At 43.2% G+C, this 21,075-nt stretch overlaps 1 protein-coding gene across 9 annotated transcripts in view; it reads left to right on the top strand.

The window, feature by feature from the left end:
* The first annotated feature begins 506 nt into the window (after positions 1–506).
* The window catches only part of CD226 (CD226 molecule), a 125,006-nt gene continuing 104,437 nt past the window's right edge, over positions 507–21,075 (top strand). Inside the window, exons 1-4 of one of the 9 annotated variants that reach the window (XM_033175421.1) lie at positions 5,264–5,541; positions 8,060–8,154; positions 14,929–15,095; positions 15,397–15,732. In XM_033175421.1, coding sequence (XP_033031312.1) covers positions 14,990–15,095; positions 15,397–15,732 — 442 coding nt within the window. In that variant the 5' untranslated portion in view covers positions 5,264–5,541; positions 8,060–8,154; positions 14,929–14,989. The other 8 variants (XM_033175412.1, XM_033175439.1, XM_033175398.1 and 5 more) reach the window with 8 other exon arrangements.

Below are 21,075 nucleotides of genomic sequence, written 5' to 3'. Positions count from 1 at the left end.
CTTTAAATAATCTGAGACACAGCAGTATTGAGAGTTCAGGAGGCAAAACAACCTTTTTAACATGGAGAGTGTTAAAACGCCCTCAGTGGACCCTGACAAGAGTGGAGCCCACTGGGCCACGGGTAACATGAGGTGGGGGCTGCCTTCCTGGGTGACCGGCCATGGCCTAGCCGGGATCTGTGCTGCCATCAGTGCGCTGAGGACTGGAGGTCCCACAGCTAGCCAGGCATGGAACAGGATTTGAACCCAAGTCTCTCTGCAAAGCTCACACTCTTTTACTTACAGGATGGCAACTCTCACCCACTTTACTAAGTAGCCATAATGCAGTGTGCAATGTTATCAAATAGTTGCAGCAGAAGGGGATGTGGAATGCAGAGGAGAAAGGCATGAGCTTTGTCAGGAGACTGGAACTGGGGGAAAGAGATAGTGGGTATCTGTAAGTCCTGTTTGTCCACATAGCTGTGCTGGCTGCTGCTTCCTGGTGTCATTTAGAAAAATTCCCAAAGAAGAACTTAGCACGTACCCGGGCATGATACTTGAGGTCTGGAGTGCTTAAGATGTTTGTGTAAGTACTTATTTCCTTGAAACCTTGAGACCCTCAAGAGAGGGGGACTAAAAACAGTGGAGGAAGAAAAGAACAGTAGCCGAAGGAGTCGTAGGTGAAGTTTGCTGGGCCCTTGGCAATGCTAAAACCAGGTAAGAACCAGGGTGTGGATTTCTGCTCCTGGGAGCACTTTTCACAGCAGTTCATCCATTGCTTACTTTTATTGGGATGTGTGTGTTGCAAAAGCTCTTCAGTGATTGATTGTGCAAACATATAACATTTCTGCAATATACTAAGTGAAGACCTTTTTACAGAGTGCTGTCAATAAGTGCCTCGTGAATAGCTGTTCATAGCCTGACCTGCTTAATAATGTAAAAGAGTATAAAATTCCAGGTAACTAAAAAAATATTTTGGATGCATTCTCAACATTGTGTCTTGCCATAGAGAAGCATAGGGCATGCCTCCATTTATTCAAGACTTCTTTTATTTCCTTTGATAAATTAGCAAATTTCTTTGTTTAAATCCTATAAATTATTGAGATACATTCAGATCTGTTCACACGAACACACATTTATGCCTCCATATACATATGCATGTGTAAATTTTGCTGTTCTTTTGGTATGACATACAATAAAGCAACTAAGTCCTCTAAAATTATTTTGCTCGGCAGCTTATTAAATTCGTTTATGTTTTATTTGACCGTGTTCTCTAGGTGGATCACCTACAAATCATACATTTTAAAAAATGTTCAAGGTTTACAGCTCCTATTCCTTTTTAAAGTCTATCACATTTAGTTAGAACCTCTGGACTATGTTAGATATGGACAGTGATTGTGACCATTCTTGTCTTGTTTCCAAACTGAATTGAGATTTCTCTCGTGTCTATCAAGGTTGCTGTTGGTTTCTCATAAATGTTCTTTATCATGCTGATGAAATTACAAAATGGCTATGAGTCTTTCCCAGGAAAGGATATTTAAAATTATCAAGTATCTGCCCAGGCACAGTGGCTCATGCCTGTAATTCGATCACTTTGGGAGGCTGAGGCAGGAGGATCACCAGAGGTCAGGAATTCTAGACCAGCCTGGCCAACAACGCGAAACCCTGTTCTACTAAAATTACAAAAATTAGCCATACGTGTTGGTGCATGCCTGTAATCCCAGCTACTGGGGAGGCTAAGGCAGGAGAATCACTTGAACCCAGATAGTGGAGGTTGCAGTGAGCCAAGATCATGTCACTGCACTCCAGCCTGGGCAATAGAGCAAGACTCCGTTTCAAAAAAAAAAAAAAAAAGTCAAGTATCTTTTTGGCATTTACTGGTTGTGTTCATCATAATTGCCTTTTGTTGCTGGAGGAAACTGAGATGTTTGTTCTGCAGTAGCTTCTGCTTTCTATGTTCGGTTTGTTGCTTCCTTGTGGTCTCTTAGTGTCTTTTAACTCAGTCTTTTATTGCCTGTATTTTCTTTTTCTTTTCTTCTTTTTTTAGATGGAGTCTCGCTCTGTCACCCAGATTGGAGTGCAGTGGCACGATCTTGGCTCACTACAACCACTGCTTCCCAGGTTCAAGTGATTCTTGTGCCTCAGCCTCCCAGTAACTGGGATTACAGATGTGCACCACACAACCGTCTAATTTTTGTATTTTTAGTAGAGACGGGGTTTCACCATATTGCCTAGGCTGGTCTCAGACTCCAGAGTGATCCGCCTGCCTCAGTCTCCCAAAGTGCTGGGATTACAGGTGTGAACCACCGCGCCCAGCTATTGCCTGTATTTTCTATGCACTGCTGGTTACTTCTAGAGGCGTGGCTGCATTCAGGCTCAGCTACTTAGGGAAGAGGACTTCCTAGGTGGCGCTGCTTTCTTCCTGCTGCATCTTGTCCGGAGCCCCTCATGCCTGACTGTGCCGTATTTAGCGAGATTATGGTTGATCCAAGGGCTAGGTATTGTCAATCAGCAGCACCTTTCATTATAAGGTTCCCCATTAACCTTCCACCTCATGGTTTTAGCATCTATTAACAATTGTCTCCCTCTGTTATTTCAATAGGGTTGCAAAATGGTGATGAAAAATAACTATGATTGTTTTTTCCACTTAGTAGCTGAATTTTTCTATAAGGAGAAACTCGGGTCACCTTGAATTATAAATTGTACAGGAAAGGCAGGGTAAATGCTTGGTTCTTTCTTTCCTTACCCTTTGTTAGAACAGCAAGTTAGTGCCTTGGTGACCTTAGAAAAAAAGAGGAAGGAGGGAGCTGATGCGATGCTGCAACTAGGGATGTGATGGCTTCTGCTGTTTCCTGCTTCTGTCAACAACTGGTAAGGTTGAAGAGTACTTTTGCTTTAAATTGTTCAAAAAGCCTTTTGTAAGGGTCATGAAAAAATGTTGGAGAAAGGGCTCTGTTCATCTCTGAGTGGTAATCTTCATTCTATCTCACTACTTTCCCTCTTTACGCCCATTTGTTCCGCTGGTTAGAACATTTAGGACATCTGTTCTCTGGAGGGATAGGGCAATTTCATTTGTCTCAGGTTATTTTTATTGTTTGTTTTGTAATTTATTATCGATCATGTGATGTTTCAACATTTCCCCTATTTGCCAAGTAAAATTTTGTAGTTCCATGTTGGGGGAACAATGTTGCATCCTTGGGGCCAAGATCTTGGGATGCTTGTGTTTCTCTGGAAATGATTCAAAGCTAAGTCTTGGGTTCTTTGTATTTATTACAAGATTTCGAGAGCCTCCAAGAAGAAGCTAAATAAACCAGAGAGGATAGACCTCTACAGAAAAACAACAAAAGATATCTCCATTGTGCTTCCCTTAAAAATAGCAATAGCTAAATAATAAAAAATAAAAATAAAAAGCAAAATAGCAGTAGCTTATTTATGGGATGTGGGTGATAAGAAGGAGAAGGGTGTGTGTGTGTGTGTGTGTGTGTGTGTGTGTCTGTGTGTGTGTATTTGCCTGTGAACACTGAATTAGGGAGTGACCATGAAAAAGTAATTTGGGAAAACCCCCTAGCCTCTAGCGATCTGGATTTTGTGAGTCAGGGAGTAAGCAAAAGATTAAAAGATACTTTCAAGCCAGTTCCCTGTAGGTATAAGCAGTCATGATAGATAGGATTTGCATTCACCCTATTGTGAACCATGTGGGTAGACGGTGACTGTTTCAGATGATGTGTGAGGTTCACTTCAGGGCCCATTGAATAATTTTGAAGAAGAGTTTTGACTCAAAAGAAAACTTGTCTTGGGGTCTGTCCTGCAAAAATCAGTGGGTGTTTTGGGTCAAGGCTGTTTTTGTGTTTTTCCTTGAGAAAAATCGAAAGTTGAGGCAAAAAAACAAAAAACAAAAACCCAGCCCCAACGATGGCAGATTGGAAACAAGATGGAATTGGGATTGTGACCACGATATGGAAACCATACAGATGGAAGTGATTGCATGGCTTCGTCCTCATTCTACGAGTGCTGATTGAGCACCTGGTGTGGGCAAGGGCCCTGTGCAAGGATGTGATAGAGCAGGGATGAGATTTTACCTGGGCCTGGGAGTGCCTATAAGACTCTAGTAAAAAATGCAGAGGGTGAATAGGCATCACAATAGGATGTGGTGTTTCAGTGAGGACGTATTTGGGGTTCTCAGGAAACTCACTGGACAGATGCAGGCCCCAGGGAGAGTATCTTATAAGATACATTTGAGCTGAGACTTGCTGGATGGGAGAGGGATAAGAGAAGGTGAGGAAACTGCATGTGAGAACACCCTGCCCCATCAGCGCTTTGTCCTCAAATTACACAATGTAAGGTGGATGAGCAGTAAAGACTAGGGGTGAGCAGAAGAATTATAAGAACTATAAGACATAACACCGGGAAAATGGCAGCGATCAATGACACAGGCCTTGCAAGTCAGTAAGACATTTGGATATTCTCTTGAGGACAGTGAGGCACTGAAGGGAGTGACGAGAGTCAGGCAGGTGTTTGGGAAGGCTACCTCTGGCTACCTTTGGCCCACGAGAAGGCTCAGTAAACACTTGTGTCATTACAGGCAGTATTGCACTTTCTTCTCCCTTGCTTTCAGACATGCAGTGGTCCAGCAGAAGAGACCAGTCCTGCACCTGTGAGGCGTAATTAAATGTGCAGGGTAGGGCAGCCCCATGAGTGCCTTCTCACCTGTCAAATGTGGTCCTTCCTAGTCTTTCTGTGAATTTTACACACTAAAGCCTCAGCCACAATCCTTCACGGTGGTTTAACCAGGAGGGAACCTCCATAACCTAATAAATCAAAGGAATCAATAAAACTAAGTTTGCCATGGCCTGGTGCTGCTAAAAAGCTAGCTAAACATGCACGGTTAGTTCTCAGGAAACACCAACTTGTGTTCTTTTTCTGTCGGAGAATGGGAGGCAAAGAAAAAAAAAGAGAGTATCTAGAAAGTAAGACTGAAACATACTTAGATATGGGCAGAGATAAGAAAGCTTCTTGACTTAAAGAGACAGCTGAATCTAACATGCTTTGATTGGCAGAAAAAGAAAACGGGGAAGAAAAGGCAAAGAAACAAACTGATTTCGGCGGGGAGTGTAGTTTCTGTTTAGAGCTAGAACAAAGGAGAAGTGCGTCCTTTCAAATTGTAGATTCTTTGGGGAAAAGAGGGACAGAACTTTATCTGAGTTTGAAATGAGTCTGGGTAGCTGCAATGGTAAAGCTGCTTCCAGAAACAGGTAAACCTGACTTCAAAAAACCCCGCTTCATGAAATATTAGTGCTTCACTTCAGTTGCTATCTGAAGAAGTTCTGGTAGAGAGAAGAGCTCAGGGGCACAGGCAGAGTCAGCTCCCGAGTGGGCTGAAAGCTCCCTGCAGCTCCTGCAGTGCTAATTAAGGGAGGGAGCAGCCGGGAGCTTGCAGTGACCAAGAGGGGGTTGAGGCTAAGAGGCCGCGATAAACAGGATGATAAACAGGATACGATAAAAGCCCTTAACCAAGACACAGATGGGAAGAAGAGTTAGAGCGAGCAGCACTCACATCTCAAGGTTAGTAACCTTCTCAGAAAAAAGATTGGATGTGTCTGAGCTCAACTTTTTAAATCAATTGTGTGCGAAAGGGTGGGGGCTGCCAGTGAAACCATGGCAAGTTGATGCAGCAGGAAAAGAGAGCTGCCAGAAAAAGCTGGAGTAAGTTAAGTGCTCGGTGTTCTGTAAACTGTTAGTTTAATGAGGGGTGCAGTTTGTAGTAAAAGGGTGCCATTTAAGTACTTTTTGTCAGTCTGTCTCTAGAATTGTGTTTATAATAGATCTGATAGTAAAGTTCTCGAGAATAAGAAAACTGAGCTAATTTTACTAGCACCTGGTCTATCAAGCTAAATCTTCCTTCTCTCCAGCAAGACTGAAAAAGGATGAACTTAAATAATAAATGTCCATGATTCAAAGATTTATTATCCTACTCAAGGGTTGGGAAGCTTTTTTTGTAAAGGCCCAGATAGTTAATATTTACAGCTTTGTAGGCCACGTGGTGTCTGTCAGTTGTCACCTAACACCTCTTGGTTCCAGCATCGTAGCACAAAAACAGTGGTAGATGGTATGTAACCAAATGAGCATGACTGTCTCCGACCAAACTGTTTATGGAAATCAGACAGTGGGCTGCATGCAGCCCTCAGGCCATAGTTTCAGAGCCCTGTCCTAGAGGATCCCTGCTGAACCCCAGCGGGAGTCTGCGTTGAGTGGAAGTGGGGTTCTACTGGTCACTCAGTAGTAGCCTCACTCCTGGGGACATGTGTATGACTTGCCAAGGTTCTAAGGGCATCATGGTCTAGAGTAGACCATGCGGCCCACATTGGAAAGATTCTCTTAATGGGATTATTTGAGGAAGGGAGCAGAAACCCAGGCTATTGTGTTCCTATGGAAATCTTACTGGAAGCAGGAGTGTCTTAACAGCTGGGCATCCCAGCAGACGGCAGGCAGACAAACCCTCACATCTGAGAACAAGCGGAGGGAGCAAAGGACCTCACGCTGTTATCGTCCCAGCCCCAGTCACTTGTTGTGAGCTGAGCGAGATTTTCTGTTAGCAGTCCTCTGCTTTGCAGCATGTAAATTGTTTTCCAAGCAAGTGTCGAAAGATATCAGAGCACATTCTCCATCACACACATCAGGTGTCTTTGCATCAACTGGGGAAGGTGGGGTCATTGAGTAGACACCAGGAGACTCCTCCCAATGCCCAGAAACCGAAGAGACATCTGGGGAAGCAGGACATATTGTAAGTAGCAGAAACAACGAAACTGAGGTGACAGGGAAGGTTCTGCCTGCGTGGACAGCCTACGGGAAGATGAACAGTGTGGCTGAAGAGTGTTCCCTGTCCCCACCCCGCCAGGCCACCTAGGAGTCTGCATTCAGAGGCAAGCTTGTGAGATGAATTCATGCTCTTGTGGTTAGCTGAGACATTTTTAATAGTAGAGAAATCCAGTAATATTTTGATTAATGACTTCCTTGAGGACAAAGCTCTTTTGTACAGATAGCTCTATTAGAAAAAAAACCTCAAGCCAAAATCCCTTCATAAATCATGCAAAAATTGGCTGCTGACGCAACAAAAATAGCTCAAGCGCCATCTCTATTTGTCTTTGGTTAGATGTTGATAAATCGGGCTCATCTCTAGCAAAGTCGTAACAGCTGAACTTTGTCTTCAGCTGGAAGTCTTTCTGCCCCTTTCATTCGAATCCGTGACTTCTAGGGCCCTCGATTCCAGGGTGCAAATACGCTTAAGTTTTCTTCATCTCTTGACTAGTTGGCTTTAGATGCCTTGAGAATAAGGAGTTCCTACAAGTTATTACCAGTTAGTACCCTTTTCCAGTCCTCCTTTTTTTTTTTTTTTTTTTTTTTGAGACGGAGTCTTGCTCTGTCGCCCGGGCTGGAGTGCAGTGGCCGGATCTCAGCTCACTGCAAGCTCCGCCTCCCGGGTTCCCGCCATTCTCCTGCCTCAGCCTCCCAAGTAGCTGGGACTACAGGCGCCCGCCACCTCGCCCGGCTAGCTTTTTGTATTTTTCAGTAGAGACGGGGTTTCACCGTGTTAGCCAGGATGGTCTCAAACTCCTGACCTCGTGATCCGCCCGTCTCGGCCTCCCAAAGTGCTGGGATTACAGGCTTGAGCCACCGCGCCCGGCCGCACCTCGTTTCTTCATCCTGAGTGAGGAAGTTCGCTTTGGGCTTGATTGTAGAAGCCACAGAGAGTGGATGATACTATGTTTCATCTCATTTGTCTGAGGATGCAAGGCAGCACAGTGTTGCAAATGCCTGCTTGGCCCTCTGCCCTTCTACCTCTCTACCTGCCCCTCTACCCTGCTTTACCCAACCCTGACCCCTCCCTCAGAAAATATATATGTTTTGGCATTTGTTTAATAAGCACATAATGATTTTTAAAAATATATCATTTATCTGGCAACCTCGACTATCATGATCCTTTGCATTATTTATTTCCAGCTGTTACCACAAAGTTGTGACACAGAGTGTGTCCGTGGACTCTATGCTTAGACTACACTATGATAATGTACTGTGTTCTTAGAATATACTTGGCATCTTTGGACCGGGGTGGTCGGAGGATCAACTGAAATAGATAAATACGTGGCCAACAGCAAGATGGGGTGGCGTCATCCATTGGTAAGACCTGGGGTGAATGTGAACTCTTGTTATTCAATAATTTTTAAAAATTGAGGTGAAATTCATGTGACATTGTTCTCCTAAGATTTATTCAACGTAAGATTAAACTTTTTTTTTTTTTTTTTTGAAATGGAGTCTTGCTCTGTTGACCAGGCTGGAGTGCAGTGGCACGATCTCGGCTCACTGCAACCTATGCCTCCTGGGTTCAAGCGATTCTCCTGTCTCAGCCTCCCAAGTAGCTGGGATTACAGTTGCACACCACCATGCACAGCTAATTTTTGTACTTTTGGTAGAGATGCAGTTTCACCATGTTGGCCAGGCTGATCTTGAACTCCTGACCTAAAGTGATTCACCTGCCTTGGCCTCCCAAAGTACTGGGATTACAGGTGTGAGCCACCACACCCGGCCAAGATTAAACATTTTAAAGTGTACAGTTCGGTGGCATTTAGTACATCTACAATGTTCTGCGACTACCACTTTTATCAGATTCCAAAACATTTTCATCATTTTCAAAGAAAACCCCATACCTTAAACAGTCCCTCCCTATTCCCTCCTTCCAACAGTCCCTGGCAGTCACCAATCTGCTCTCCATCTCCATGGATTTAACTATCTGGATATTTCATATAAATGGATTCTTACAAAATGTGGCCTTTTGTTTATGCATTGTTTGACTTAGCATAATGTTGTCAAGGCTTATTCATGTTGTAGCATGCATCAGCCCTTCATTCCTTTTTATGGCTGAGTAATATTCCGTTGTATGGATTTGATCACAATTTGTTCATTCATTCGCCCATTGACAGACGTTTGGGTTGTTACCACCTTCTGGCTTTTGTGAATAATGCTGCTATAAACATTGGTCTGCAAGTATTGGTTTGAGTATATTCTTTTGAGTGTGTACCTAGGAGTAAAACTGCTGCGTCATATAGTAATCCTGTTGAACTTTTTGAAGAATCTCTAAACTGTTTTTCACAGCAGCTGCATTATGTTACATTTCTTTACAACCTTTGTGCAGCAGTACACAAGGGTTCCAATTTCTCCACATTTTCCCTAACATACTTACTTTTCTCTTTTTGGTTATAGCCATCCTAGTAGATATAAAGTGAGTTCTCACTGTGGTTTGTATTTGTGTTTCCTTGCTGACTGATCATGTTGAGCATGTTTTGGAGAAAATGTCTATTCAAGTACTTTGCCATTTGAAAATTGGGTTGTCTCTTTTATGTTAAAGTGTGAGAGTTCCTTGTATGTTATGGATATTAGACCATCATCAGATAGATTATTTGCAAATATGTGCCTGCATTCTGTAGAGTGACTTTTCACTTTCTTGAAAATGTCCTTTGATGCGCAAAAGTTTTTAATTTTGGTAAGCCCAATTTATTTTTTGTCTTTTGTTGCCCATAGGTTTGGTGTCATATCTAGGAATCCATTGCCAACTTCCAGGTCTTGAAAATGTACCCCTGTGCTTTATTCTAAGATTTCTACAGTCTGAGGTCTTATATTTAGGTCAACCCATTTTGAGTTAGTTTTTGTGTTTCATGGGAGGTGGGGATCCAGTTTCGTGCTTTGGCATGTGGCTATCCAGTTGCCCCAGGATCATTTATTGAAGAAGCTGTTCTTTCCCCATTCAGTGGGGTTGGCACCTTGTTGAATATCAATTGTTCATAGATGTATGGGCTTATTATTATTTTTATTTGTATAAATTCAAGGAGTACAAGGGCAGTTTTGTACAAGGACAGTTTTATGTAGTGGTGAAGTCTGGACTTTTAATATAACCACCACCTGAATAATATATATTGTATGCATTAAGTAATTTCTATCCCTCACCCCTTCCTGCTCTCCCATTCTTTCAAGTCTCTGATGTCCATTATTGCATACTATATGTCCATGGTTACACATTATTTTGCTCCCATTTGTAAGTGAGAACATGTGGTATTTGAGTTTCTGTGTCTGAGCTGTTTCGTTTAATATAATGGCTTCCCAGTCTATCTATGTTGCTGCAAAAGACTTCCTTCTTTTTATGGTTGTGTAGTATTCCATTGTGTATATATACCACAGTTTCTTTATCTAATCCTTCACTGATGGACACTCAGGTTGATTCCATATCTTGGTTATTGTGAATAGTGCTGCAATAAACATACAAGGACAGGTATATTTTTGATATATTGATTTCTTTTCCTTTGGGTAGATACCCTGTAGTGGGACTGCTGGATCTAATGGTAATTCTATTTTTAGTTCTTTGAGGAATCGCCAAACTATTTTCCATAGACGTTGTACTAATTTACCTTCTCACAAACAGTGTATAAATATTCTCTTTTCTCCGCATCCTGCCTAACATCTGTTTTGATCATTTCAGTTTCCTTGGTCTATTTGTCTATGTATATGCCAATAGTCACACTTTTTGATTACTGTAGCTGTGTACTACAGTTTTGAAATTGGGAAATATTAGTCTTTCAGCGTTTTCTTCTTTTTCAATATCATTCCGGCTATTCAGGGCCCCTTGTAATTCTATATAGTATGTTCAGACTTCAGAGTTGGTGGATTCAGTAGCTCAGTAACGCCATCTGAGCCCCACGTTCGTTCTGTCTCTCTCTACCACCCTGTTTGTCCTTCGATATGGCTGCCGGTGGTAACCAGGACAGCATTCTTGTTCATGCATAATGAGAGGAGATAAAAATAGAAACAGGGATGGAGAGAAGAGAAATTGTTCGTATTCCGTGCTGTTTTTCTGGTATGGAATGTGAATAACTTCCTTCACTCTGATGGGCCAACTCAGGCCATAGTTGGCTTCTCTGACCCCTCAAATCAATCATAGTTTTCAGGCTGGGCGTGGTGGATCATGCCTGTACTCCTAACACTTTAGGAGGCCAACATGTACAAGTGCAGGATTACTTGAGTCCAGAAGTTCCAAGCAAGCCTGGGTAATGTAGCAAGACCCTGTCTCCACAAAAAATAATTTTTAAAAATTAGCTGAGTGTGGTGGCTCATGCCTATAGTCCCAGATACTCAGGAGGCTGAAGTGGGAGGGTCACTTGAGACCAGGAGTTTGAGAGCAGCCTGGGCAACATAGCAAGTCCCCATCTCTACACACACACACACACACACACACACACACGCACAAAATCATAGTTTTCAGTAGAATAGCTTAGATTTGTCATAATATCCCTTGGTGTGTGGAAAGGGGTGGATACTCAAACTCAGGCACAATACTGCCAGGAGTGAGGAAAGTGAAATGGGTGGTGGTCAGTTATCTTTCTAATAATTTAAATCTGATCATATTATTCTGGTGCTTAACAATCTCCAGTTGCTCTTAGAATTGTATCAGGAAGTGTATAAGGCAAATGTACTCCCACCCACTCATCTCTACATCTTTCTGTTTCCATCTCCTCTCAATGGATCCAGCTACAATGATTGAAAAACTTCCACAAAGTCTCTGACTTTGTGCACCTGCTCTCCTATCCACCTGGACTACTCGTCCTCACACCTGGCCACACCCTGCATGTGGCTACAGCCTCCTGCTTCTGCAGATTCCAGAACACACTTCACTGCCCGAGAGCCTTTCCTGACCACCAACCTGACACAGCCTCTGCTTGGCTGTAGCCCCAGCCATTCTCTCCCATGCCTGTGTGTGTTGCTTCCTTTTCATAACGTGACATGCGCTTCATAACTGTGCATTTATTTGTATGTTCGTCTGATGTCTGTCTTTCCAACTAGACCGGGGGTATGAAAAACTTTTTCTCTAAAAGAGCAGGTAGTACTTTAGACTTTGGCCATACACTCTGTTTTGAGATCACTCCAGGTGCAGTGTGTGTGTGTGTGTGTGAGAGAGAGAGCGACACAGAATGTGTGAGTGTGTGCAAATGTGTGTGAGCATGTGTAAGTGCATGCATGTGCGTGTGTGTGCATGTGAGTATATGCATGTATGAGTGTGTTTGAGAGTATGTGTGCACATGCATGTGATTGTGTGAGATTGTGTGTCAGTGTGCATATGTGAGCATGTGTGAGGACATGTATAAGTGCATGCGTGTGAGTGTGTGCATGTGTGTGAGTGCATGCATATGTGAGTGTTTGAGTATGTGTGCACATGCATGTGACTGTGAGATTGTGAGAAAGTGTGAGTGTGCACATGTGAGTGTGAGAGCATGTGTAAGTGCGTGTGTGGATGTGTAAGAGTGTGCACACGCATGTGATTGTGTGAGACAGTGTGCATATGTGAGTGTGATCATGTGTAAGTGCATGGATGTGTGTGAGTGTGCGTGGATGTGAGTGTATGTACATGCATGTGATTGAGACAGTGTGTGAGCGTGTGTGTGAGTGTATATGTATATGCGTGCATGCTGTGTGTGTGACTGTGGTAGAGCTTGTGTGAGTGCATGCGTGAGACTGCATGTGTGTGTGTGAGTGCGTGCGTGTGTGGGAGAGAGCATGTGTGGGTTCATGCGTTTGAGTGTGTGAGTGTGTCAATGTGTGCGTGTGTCGATGTGTGTGTTCGTGTGCGAAGGGACACAGTTCTGAGGCAGAAGATATGAATGCTGGAGGGGTACTTAGGGGGACCCTGTCCTGAGAACCTCAGGAATTCTCTGGACTTGGTTTAGCCCGGGATTTGTAGTTTTATTTTTGCCTGTGCCTGTCAGGAGAAAATCTTGTCATTAGGACATAATAGATGAAATTAATTTTTCCAACTCTGATGGAAGTCTTCCATGTCCTTGCCACTCCTGTTTGTTCTGTACAGTGACCAAGATTATCTTTCCAAAACGCGAAGTTGTGTGCACCCCTTCCTCCATCAGCTCCTGGGCGGCTCCATGTTCCTCTCAGGGATGTGTTGACGTCACAGGCGTTACTGAGAGCCAGCTTTGCCTGGGGAATTGTGCTGGGTGCTGGAGTTACAGACATCAGCATGACGCCACGGTTTCTGATTGCCACGTTTCAGTTCCTTTATGTGTGTCACTCACGTCACCTTTCAATCCAGACTCAGTCTCATTTTCGGTCCCTTCCCCACCCGCAAGACTGGAGTCACACCATTTCCTGAAACTCCCCCATTGTCACGCCTCTGTCTTTCTCCCACTTTTTCTATAAAACCTTCTCCACAATCTGTTAGAATGATTTGTCCTCTCTCTGGCTGTCATAAAACTTAGCAAATGACTTTGTGTAGAGATGATCACGTTTTGCTATGATAAATTGCCTTTAAAATTGATATGAGCCACTATCTTATGCATAACCCGAGAGCAGAGATGTGTCCTCTTCATGACTGTATTTCCAAGGGACTAAGCAGGGGACTCAGTAAAATTTGGAGGAATTGTTGGATTGACTTATGTACAAAACAGAGATAACAGATACCTCTTTTGACTACATCACAAAACAACTAGAGGCACAAATAATATCACAGATGTGAAAGCTTTTAGAAAATATGCCATATAAATACAAAGTAACACCATGCTTGATTATATGCACACATTACAATTTGTTCTGATTATCATTACATTGTTGATTTTATATTCCCTGAGAAAGTTCCCACATTAGATACTCATGCTGAGTAGTGGACACTTGCTGATACATTTTGAGACTGAGTCACAAAGTTCAGGGTTGGCATTAGATAAAATTGTCTTCAGTGGTTTCTGCTCCTACTTTTCCCAATTTTTACTCATTTTCTATTTTGACACTCTTACCAGGGTCAAATGCATTTATACAATTCTTCTTTTTATAGGGGTATACTTTTTACACTGATGTGCTAATATATTCCTAACAAGTTCTTAAGAATTAGAACTTTAGGCCGGGCTTGGTGGCTCACACCTGTAATTCCAGCACTTTGGGAGGACAAGGCGGGCGGATCACGAGGTCAGGAGATCGAGACCATCCTGGCTAACACGGTGAAACCCCGTCTCTACTAAAAATACAAAAAATTAGCCGGGCGTGGTGGCGGGCGCTTGTAGTCCCAACTACTCGGGAGGCTGAGGCAGGAGAATGGCATGAACCCGGGAGGCAGAGCTTGCAGTGAGCCGAGTTCACGCCACTGCACTCCAGCCTGGGCGACGGAGCGAGACTCCGTCTCAAAAAAAAAAAATAAAAAATTAGAATTTGTATTTTATAAAAGGAGAGCAATGATGAACCTGAAAAATGAATCCTGTTTTGACATTGTACTATAATTATGTAAGATATGACCCCTGGAAGAACCTGGGAGCAGGGACCTCTCTGTACTCTGTACTCTCTTTGTGACTTCTTGTGACTCTAATTATTTCAAAATCAAAAGTTAAGTCTCACATAATGGTAGATCTGCATGTGCTCTGGGCCACCATGCTTTTGTATCTGATGGACTTTTGATTTGTTTTTTGGTCCTCACCAACGCAAATGCCTGAGATCAGGAAGGAGGAAGAGGTGAAAGGAAGGCCACAGGATGGGCTGTCAGTACTGGGCATTGGCTCCCTCCACCCACTCCAGCCTCTGCCTCATTTTATGCTCTCACTGAGGACTTCCCTGCTCCATGCATGCACCACCTTTCACTTATTATTTATATTTTTACATCTTTATTTTAGTTTCTGCCTCCTCCCCATAGAATGTAAGTTCTAATAGTTTTTTTTTTTTTTGTATTAGGCAGGCAGAGTTAAGCACAGAGAATGCATGCAGCACATGTTTGTTGTATGAATGACTCCTTGTAGAAAATGAAAGCTTGAAAATAAGCCGACTGGTTCCCCGAGAGAGAAGTAACTCGAATCTGCCCATCCTCATATGAGAGCAAACCTGTGTCTTTTAAGCTAAGGCCTTTTTCCTGTGTTCTTACTCTAGAAAAAGAAGACACGACTGATAACATCTGAGAGGAAGGAAACTGCATTGTGCTGGGATCTGCATGTCACATTATAAAAAGCAATTTTTTAAAATAGACCAGCCTTTTAAACAGCTTCCAGAGATGGATTATCTTACTTTACTTTTGGCTCTTCTTCATGTATACAGAGGTAAAGATGATCTTTGTATCTTCATTTAAAAGTTTTGCTCCTGTTTTTGTTCCTACAGGGTGGCATATTCAGAATTTACAATGCTCTTTAGTTGGCTAGGATAATTTCTCACTTGTTCAGAAAAACTAAAAGTTACATTTTCCAGTGATCAGTAGGACACCTTTTTAGATGAAGGCAGAAACTGTCGTCCTTTACTGTGATCTCAATGCACTATCTTGCTAGGGCTTCAAACGTGTAAGATATTGCTTTGGTGTTTCCATCATCAAGGCTAACGGAATTAATGTGATGTTGTGTATTTCAGCTCTATGTGAAGAGGTGCTTTGGCATACATCAGTTCCCTTTGCTGAGAATATGTCTCTAGAATGTGTATACCCATCAGTGGGCATCTTAACACAGGTGGAGTGGTTCAAGATCGGGACCGAGAAGGATTCCATAGCCATTTTCAGCCCTACTCATGGCATGGTCATAAGGAAGCCCTATGCTGAGCGGGTTTACTTTTTGAATTCAACGATGGCTTCCAACAACATGACTCTTTTCTTTCGGAATGCCTCTGAAGATGATGTTGGCTACTATTCCTGCTCTCTTTACACTTACCCACAGGGAACTTGGCAGAAGGTGATACAGGTGGTACAGTCAGGTAAGGGCAAGTTTTTTTTTTATCCCTTTTTATCCACCTACAACATTTGTTTCTATAAAGCCCAAGTAGAAGCTATAGAATGCTTTCTCGTATTTCTGTGGCATTCTCCAATTCCGTTTCTAGATGCTTTGATGTTACGACTTTGAAGGAGCAATCTTGGGAGTCTGTTTCATTTTTCTGACTGTGCTGTTGTGTCCGAGTAGAAATGCCTTTCAAATTTGAATGTAGTAGGAGAAAGTGCAGGTTTTATGTTGTCTTAATGATAACCTAAGCCTTGATTAAACTGATGCTGGCAACACATGGGTTCAGGATCCTGATGCCTTCCTTTCAGGGCTTTTATCACAGCGACGTAGCACCATTGCCTTCTGCTGGACACTCAGCACTCACTTCAACCTCTGGATGTTCAAGGTTCTTCCTGCAGTACCAAATCTAAGTTAGTTAGTTTGTTTCTTTCTTTCTCTCTCTCTCTTTCCCCTTCCTTCCTTCCTTCCTTCCTTCCTTCCTTCCTTCCTTCCTTCCTTCCTTCCATTTTTTCTTTTCTTTTTTTTGAGAAAGTCTCACTTTGTCACCCAGGCTAGAGTACAGTAGCATGATCTTGGCACACTGCAACCTCCAGCTTCTGGGCTCAAGTGATTCTCCTACCTCAGCCCCGCAAGTAGCTGGGGCTACAGGTGTGCATTACCACGTGATATGGTTTGGCTGTGTCCCCACCCAAATCTCATCTTGAATTCCCATGTGTTGTGGGAAGGACTGGGTGGGAGGTAATTGAATCATGGGGGCAAGTCTTTCCCATGCTGTTCTCATGATAGTGAATAAGTCTCACGAGATCTGATGGTTTAAAAAAGAGGAGTTCCCCTGCACAAGCTCTCTCTGTGCCTGCTGCCATCCATGTAAAGACGAGACTTGCTCCTCCTTGCCTTCCACCTTCAGTGTGAGGCTTCCCCAGCCATGTGGAGCTGTAAGTCCAATTAAACCTCTTTCTCTTGTAAATTGCCCAATCTTGGGAATATCTTCATCAGCAGCGTGAAAATGGACTAATACATCACGCCAGGCTAATTGTTGTATTTTTTTTTGTAGAGATGAGGTTTCAACATGTTGCCCAGGCTGGTCTTGGACTCCTGAGCTCAAGTGATCCAACTGCCTTGGCCTCCCAAAGTGCCAGGGTTACAGGCATGAGCCACTGGCCTCCCAAAGTGCCAGGGTTACAGGCATGAGCCACTGCCCTCCCAAAGTGCAGGTTTCAGGCATGAGCCACTGGCCTCCCAAAGTGCAGGGTTACAGGCATGAGCCACTGGCCTCCCAAGTGCCGGGTTACAGGCATGAGCCTGGCCTCCCAAAGTGCCAGGGTTACAGGCATGAGCCACTGGCCTCCCAAAGTGCCAGGGTTACAGGCATGAGCCACTGGCCTCCCAAAGTGCCAGGGTTACAGGCATGAGCCACTGGCCTCCCAAAGTGCCAGGGTTACAGGCATGAGCCACTGGCCTCCCAAGTGCCAGGGTTACAGGCATGAGCCACTGGCCTCCCAAAGTGCCAGGGTTACAGGCATGAGCCACTGGCCTCCCAAAGTGCCAGGGTTACAGGCATGAGCCACTGGCCTCCCAAAGTGCCAGGGTTACAGGCATGAGCCACTGGCCTCCCAAAGTGCCAGGGTTACAGGCATGAGCCACTGGCCTCCCAAAGTGCCAGGGTTACAGGCATGAGCCACTGGCCTCCCAAAGTGCCAGGGTTACAGGCATGAGCCACTGGCCTCCCAAAGTGCCAGGGTTACAGGCATGAGCCACTGGCCTCCCAAGTGCCAGGGTTACAGGCATGAGCCACTGGCCTCCCAAAGTGCCAGGGTTACAGGCATGAGCCACTGGCCTCCCAAAGTGCCAGGGTTACAGGCATGAGCCACTGGCCTCCCAAAGTGCCAGGGTTACAGGCATGAGCCACCGTGCTTGGCCCTGGCTCCATCTCTCACCTCCTCCAGGTTTAGCTAGAGAGGACACGTTCTTCATAAATTTGAGCTGTGGTGGCAGAAAGAACCCAATGATCCCTTGGAGTGTTTTTTGCTTTATCTACCAGAGATTGTGGTTTTGTCTTTCTAGTGATGACCACATGAACTGGTTGTAGTATATTGGAAACACTTGAGTTTATAGTCATCACTTTTCATCAACCTTGTGTTAGTTGCTCCATTCCTCTAAATCTCAGGTTCCTGAACAGGAAATTGGGTTGGTAGTACCATTCTATTTGTTGAATGGCTGAGGGATGCTATATTTAAAGAACTTGGCCCATGGTAGTCAGAGAATGATACATCTTATTATTATTTCCTATGCTTGTGATCCAAAAGGACGAATAATGAAATTTTCAGATATTAGTGACAATCTAAAGAAGGGAATATTTTTGGAGCTGTGTGTTTCTTGTGTGGTGTCTCTCAAATTATACCCCATGGCTGTATAGAGAAGAACATTATATGACATCTGACATAATAGTGCTTTATTTTTAAGGGATCTATGTGCTAAAAGAACAATTACAGAATTATATGAGGAATATCAAATAGTCAAGAGGTAAGAAACATCTTCATGTATTTAGTTTTCCCTTTCTCTTTAGGTGTGGCTAGGGTGAAGACTAATTTTGTGTATATAGGTGAGGCTTATAGAGTGTCAATCTGCAATGTTTCTTTAGTTAAATGTTTATTAAAGACTCCATTTCACCATACAAGTCCTCATTTGCTGTTGTATGTAGACACCTGTTAAATTCTGCTTGGAAGTTTTTACTGTGTAGTAAATCAGTCAGGCAGGTGAAGTAGAAGATTGGCAAAGCTTTTAACATAGAGTGAGCCATTGGAAGCAAGGCCTGAGCCACCAAAACTAGAACAGGATGCACTCCCCACTGCTGCCTTGTGTGGTGTGACTTTAAAGTTTGGGTTCCACATTAGCTGTTTTGGTTTCTGTCACAGGACAACCAACTGAAAATAGCTCGACCTTTCAGGATAGAGGATGGGGCTAACCTGTAAAGAACTAAATGATGGTTGTTATGCAAAGGTAGGATTTTTAGCATCACATATGAATGGTCCTCGGAATATTTCCTGTTGTTTTCATCCAGATTTGTCATTACTGCTATTTTCTGAGGTTAGGAAAAGAAAGCTGTCCCCTTCATGGGGCTTAAAAAAATACAAGGTGGAGATTTTCAGTCAGTTATCAGTCAGAGGAAGGGGTACCAGCTGTCCATCTAGTTTGAATTCTTCATGATGGTATCCTTAGCCATGATCCATTGCTCTTGTTTTGATCATTTATATTTTAAAGAGCAGATTGATGCAACGGGCTAGTGAAGGCATTCTACCCAATTTTGAGAGTTTGAGAGCTTCACTTTTTAAAACTAAGAATGATAGTGAGTTTAAAAAATATTACTTGTATTTCAAAATTAACCTTAGGTGTGCTTAAAATTTTCTTATGTACTTTAGTAACAACATACTGGGATTGCAAATACTGTACTTTTGTATACTGTAAAGGGGGAGTCGAAAATAATTAAATAGTAAAAAGAAATCAGACTTGGAATCTAGAAATCCTAGTTGATATAATAGATTGTAAGAACTTCAGAAGGATGAAGGAGTTGGGCCTTATGCTCTGTAAATATGTTGATTTTTGCTATTTACTGATAGCTTATTATGTGTGGAATTTTACATAGTCTGGATCTTTATAGACTTCCTCCTTGAATCTCCTGTGTGCACTTGAACGTTTGTATTGCCTGATCTTACAGGTGATGACATTGAAGTGCAGTGAAGTCTAGTGGTCTTTCCAAGGCCCCAAGTTTCGCATATGTCCCAGCAGATAAAGTTGCAAACTGATGCAACTGTCAGCCTGGGGGACATGGGAACCCTCCAGGGCCCTCAAAGAAGGAGACCTTGGCCATTGCACCTCCTATCAATGCTACCCCCCTCCAGCTTTCAGCCTAGAGTTTAAGAGCAAATGGGACATCTTATTCTGAATAAATGGTACTACTAATATGAAGTTATTTGAAAATATGTGTTCTTTCCAGAACAGGCATTTCTTTATTAACAATTGATTTAGAGACTCTAATGGTAAGAATAAATGCATTTGTTTTTACCTAGTTTGTGAGAAAATATGCAGAGATGACTTGGGGGACAACATTTTCAAGGTAGCCCTTTCTGGCAGAGTTTGTGGGGCCATGGAGAAAATTACTGTCACCTACGTGTCTCTGGCTTTATTAGCCAGTTAAAGCAAATATAGTTGCATTTACAGAAATACCCCCCAAATGAGTGACCCACTCAGAATGTTCTGCCACCTAGTGTTTACCGGGTGCCTGCTCTGTAGGATGCAACTGAGTGTCAGTTCATTTAATCCTTATGAAGTACCATGGGGAGGTAATGTGTTCCTGTGATACAACACTGAGGTTCAGGGTGGTAAACTCACTTGTCCAAGGTTCTCAAGCTGCTAAATGACACCACTAGAGTGATCCCAGTTGATTTTTCTGAAGAGTCAGAGACCTTAACTCCAGCAGAATGAACCATGGAGGGTCACAGTAGAGAAAAGTCATGCTGGACTTTGAAGAATTGGAAGGAATATTTTAATTAGAGAGGCTGGGGTCTGGGGAAGAGAGAAGACAGAGAGGGAAGGATGTCCTGGGGGTACTGATGGCTTAAAGAAGGGCACAGTGGAAGTGTAAAGTTCATGCAGGAGGCAGAGCCTGGCCCTCTCTGACTAGGGCACTGGGTGTGTATAAGATGTGGTTTTCACCCTGGGCTCTGAGGCTTTCTATACCCGTAGAGGTGGCCTGAGAGGCAGCCTTACAGGAAAGGAAGACACTGTGAGGGTGAGACTCTCTCCCTGCCTGCACCAGCAAAGAGGCTCAGCTTATGATACTTTAGAGTCTCAGGAAAAGCTTTAGTACAGTAGATTCTATGATTAAAAAAGGAGTTGCAGCTCACCAGGGCAGCAGAATGTCAGAAATAAATCTGAAAAGTTATTGATGTGCCTAATGGAATTTTGACTTCCATCTGTAATGCAGACCAGGGGACATATCTGAATAGTTTTTAGAGAGAGACACAACATAAAACCAGATTTTTCTTTCACCACCTGGAAGATTACACTAGCTGCAGCCTTGTAGGAGAGTAAGACTTGCAGGCAAGGTAAGCAAATAGGCATCTATAGATTGGAACCCTTACATACTGCTAGCAGGAGGGTTAATTGGTATATCTATTGTTTTAGTCAGGCTTCTCCAGAGAAAGAGAACCAATGTGTAATACATGGAGGTTTATTATAAGAAATTGGCTTACATGATGTATTAGTCTATTCTCACACTGCTAGGAAGAAATACTTAAGACTAGGTAATTTATAAGGGAAA

This window comes from Trachypithecus francoisi, unplaced genomic scaffold (assembly GCF_009764315.1).
Source record: "Trachypithecus francoisi isolate TF-2019V2 unplaced genomic scaffold, Tfra_2.0 Contig01474, whole genome shotgun sequence".
NCBI lineage: Eukaryota > Metazoa > Chordata > Mammalia > Primates > Cercopithecidae > Trachypithecus > Trachypithecus francoisi.
Note: the sequence above shows the minus strand (reverse complement) of the source record. Positions and strands in the feature narration are given on the sequence as shown.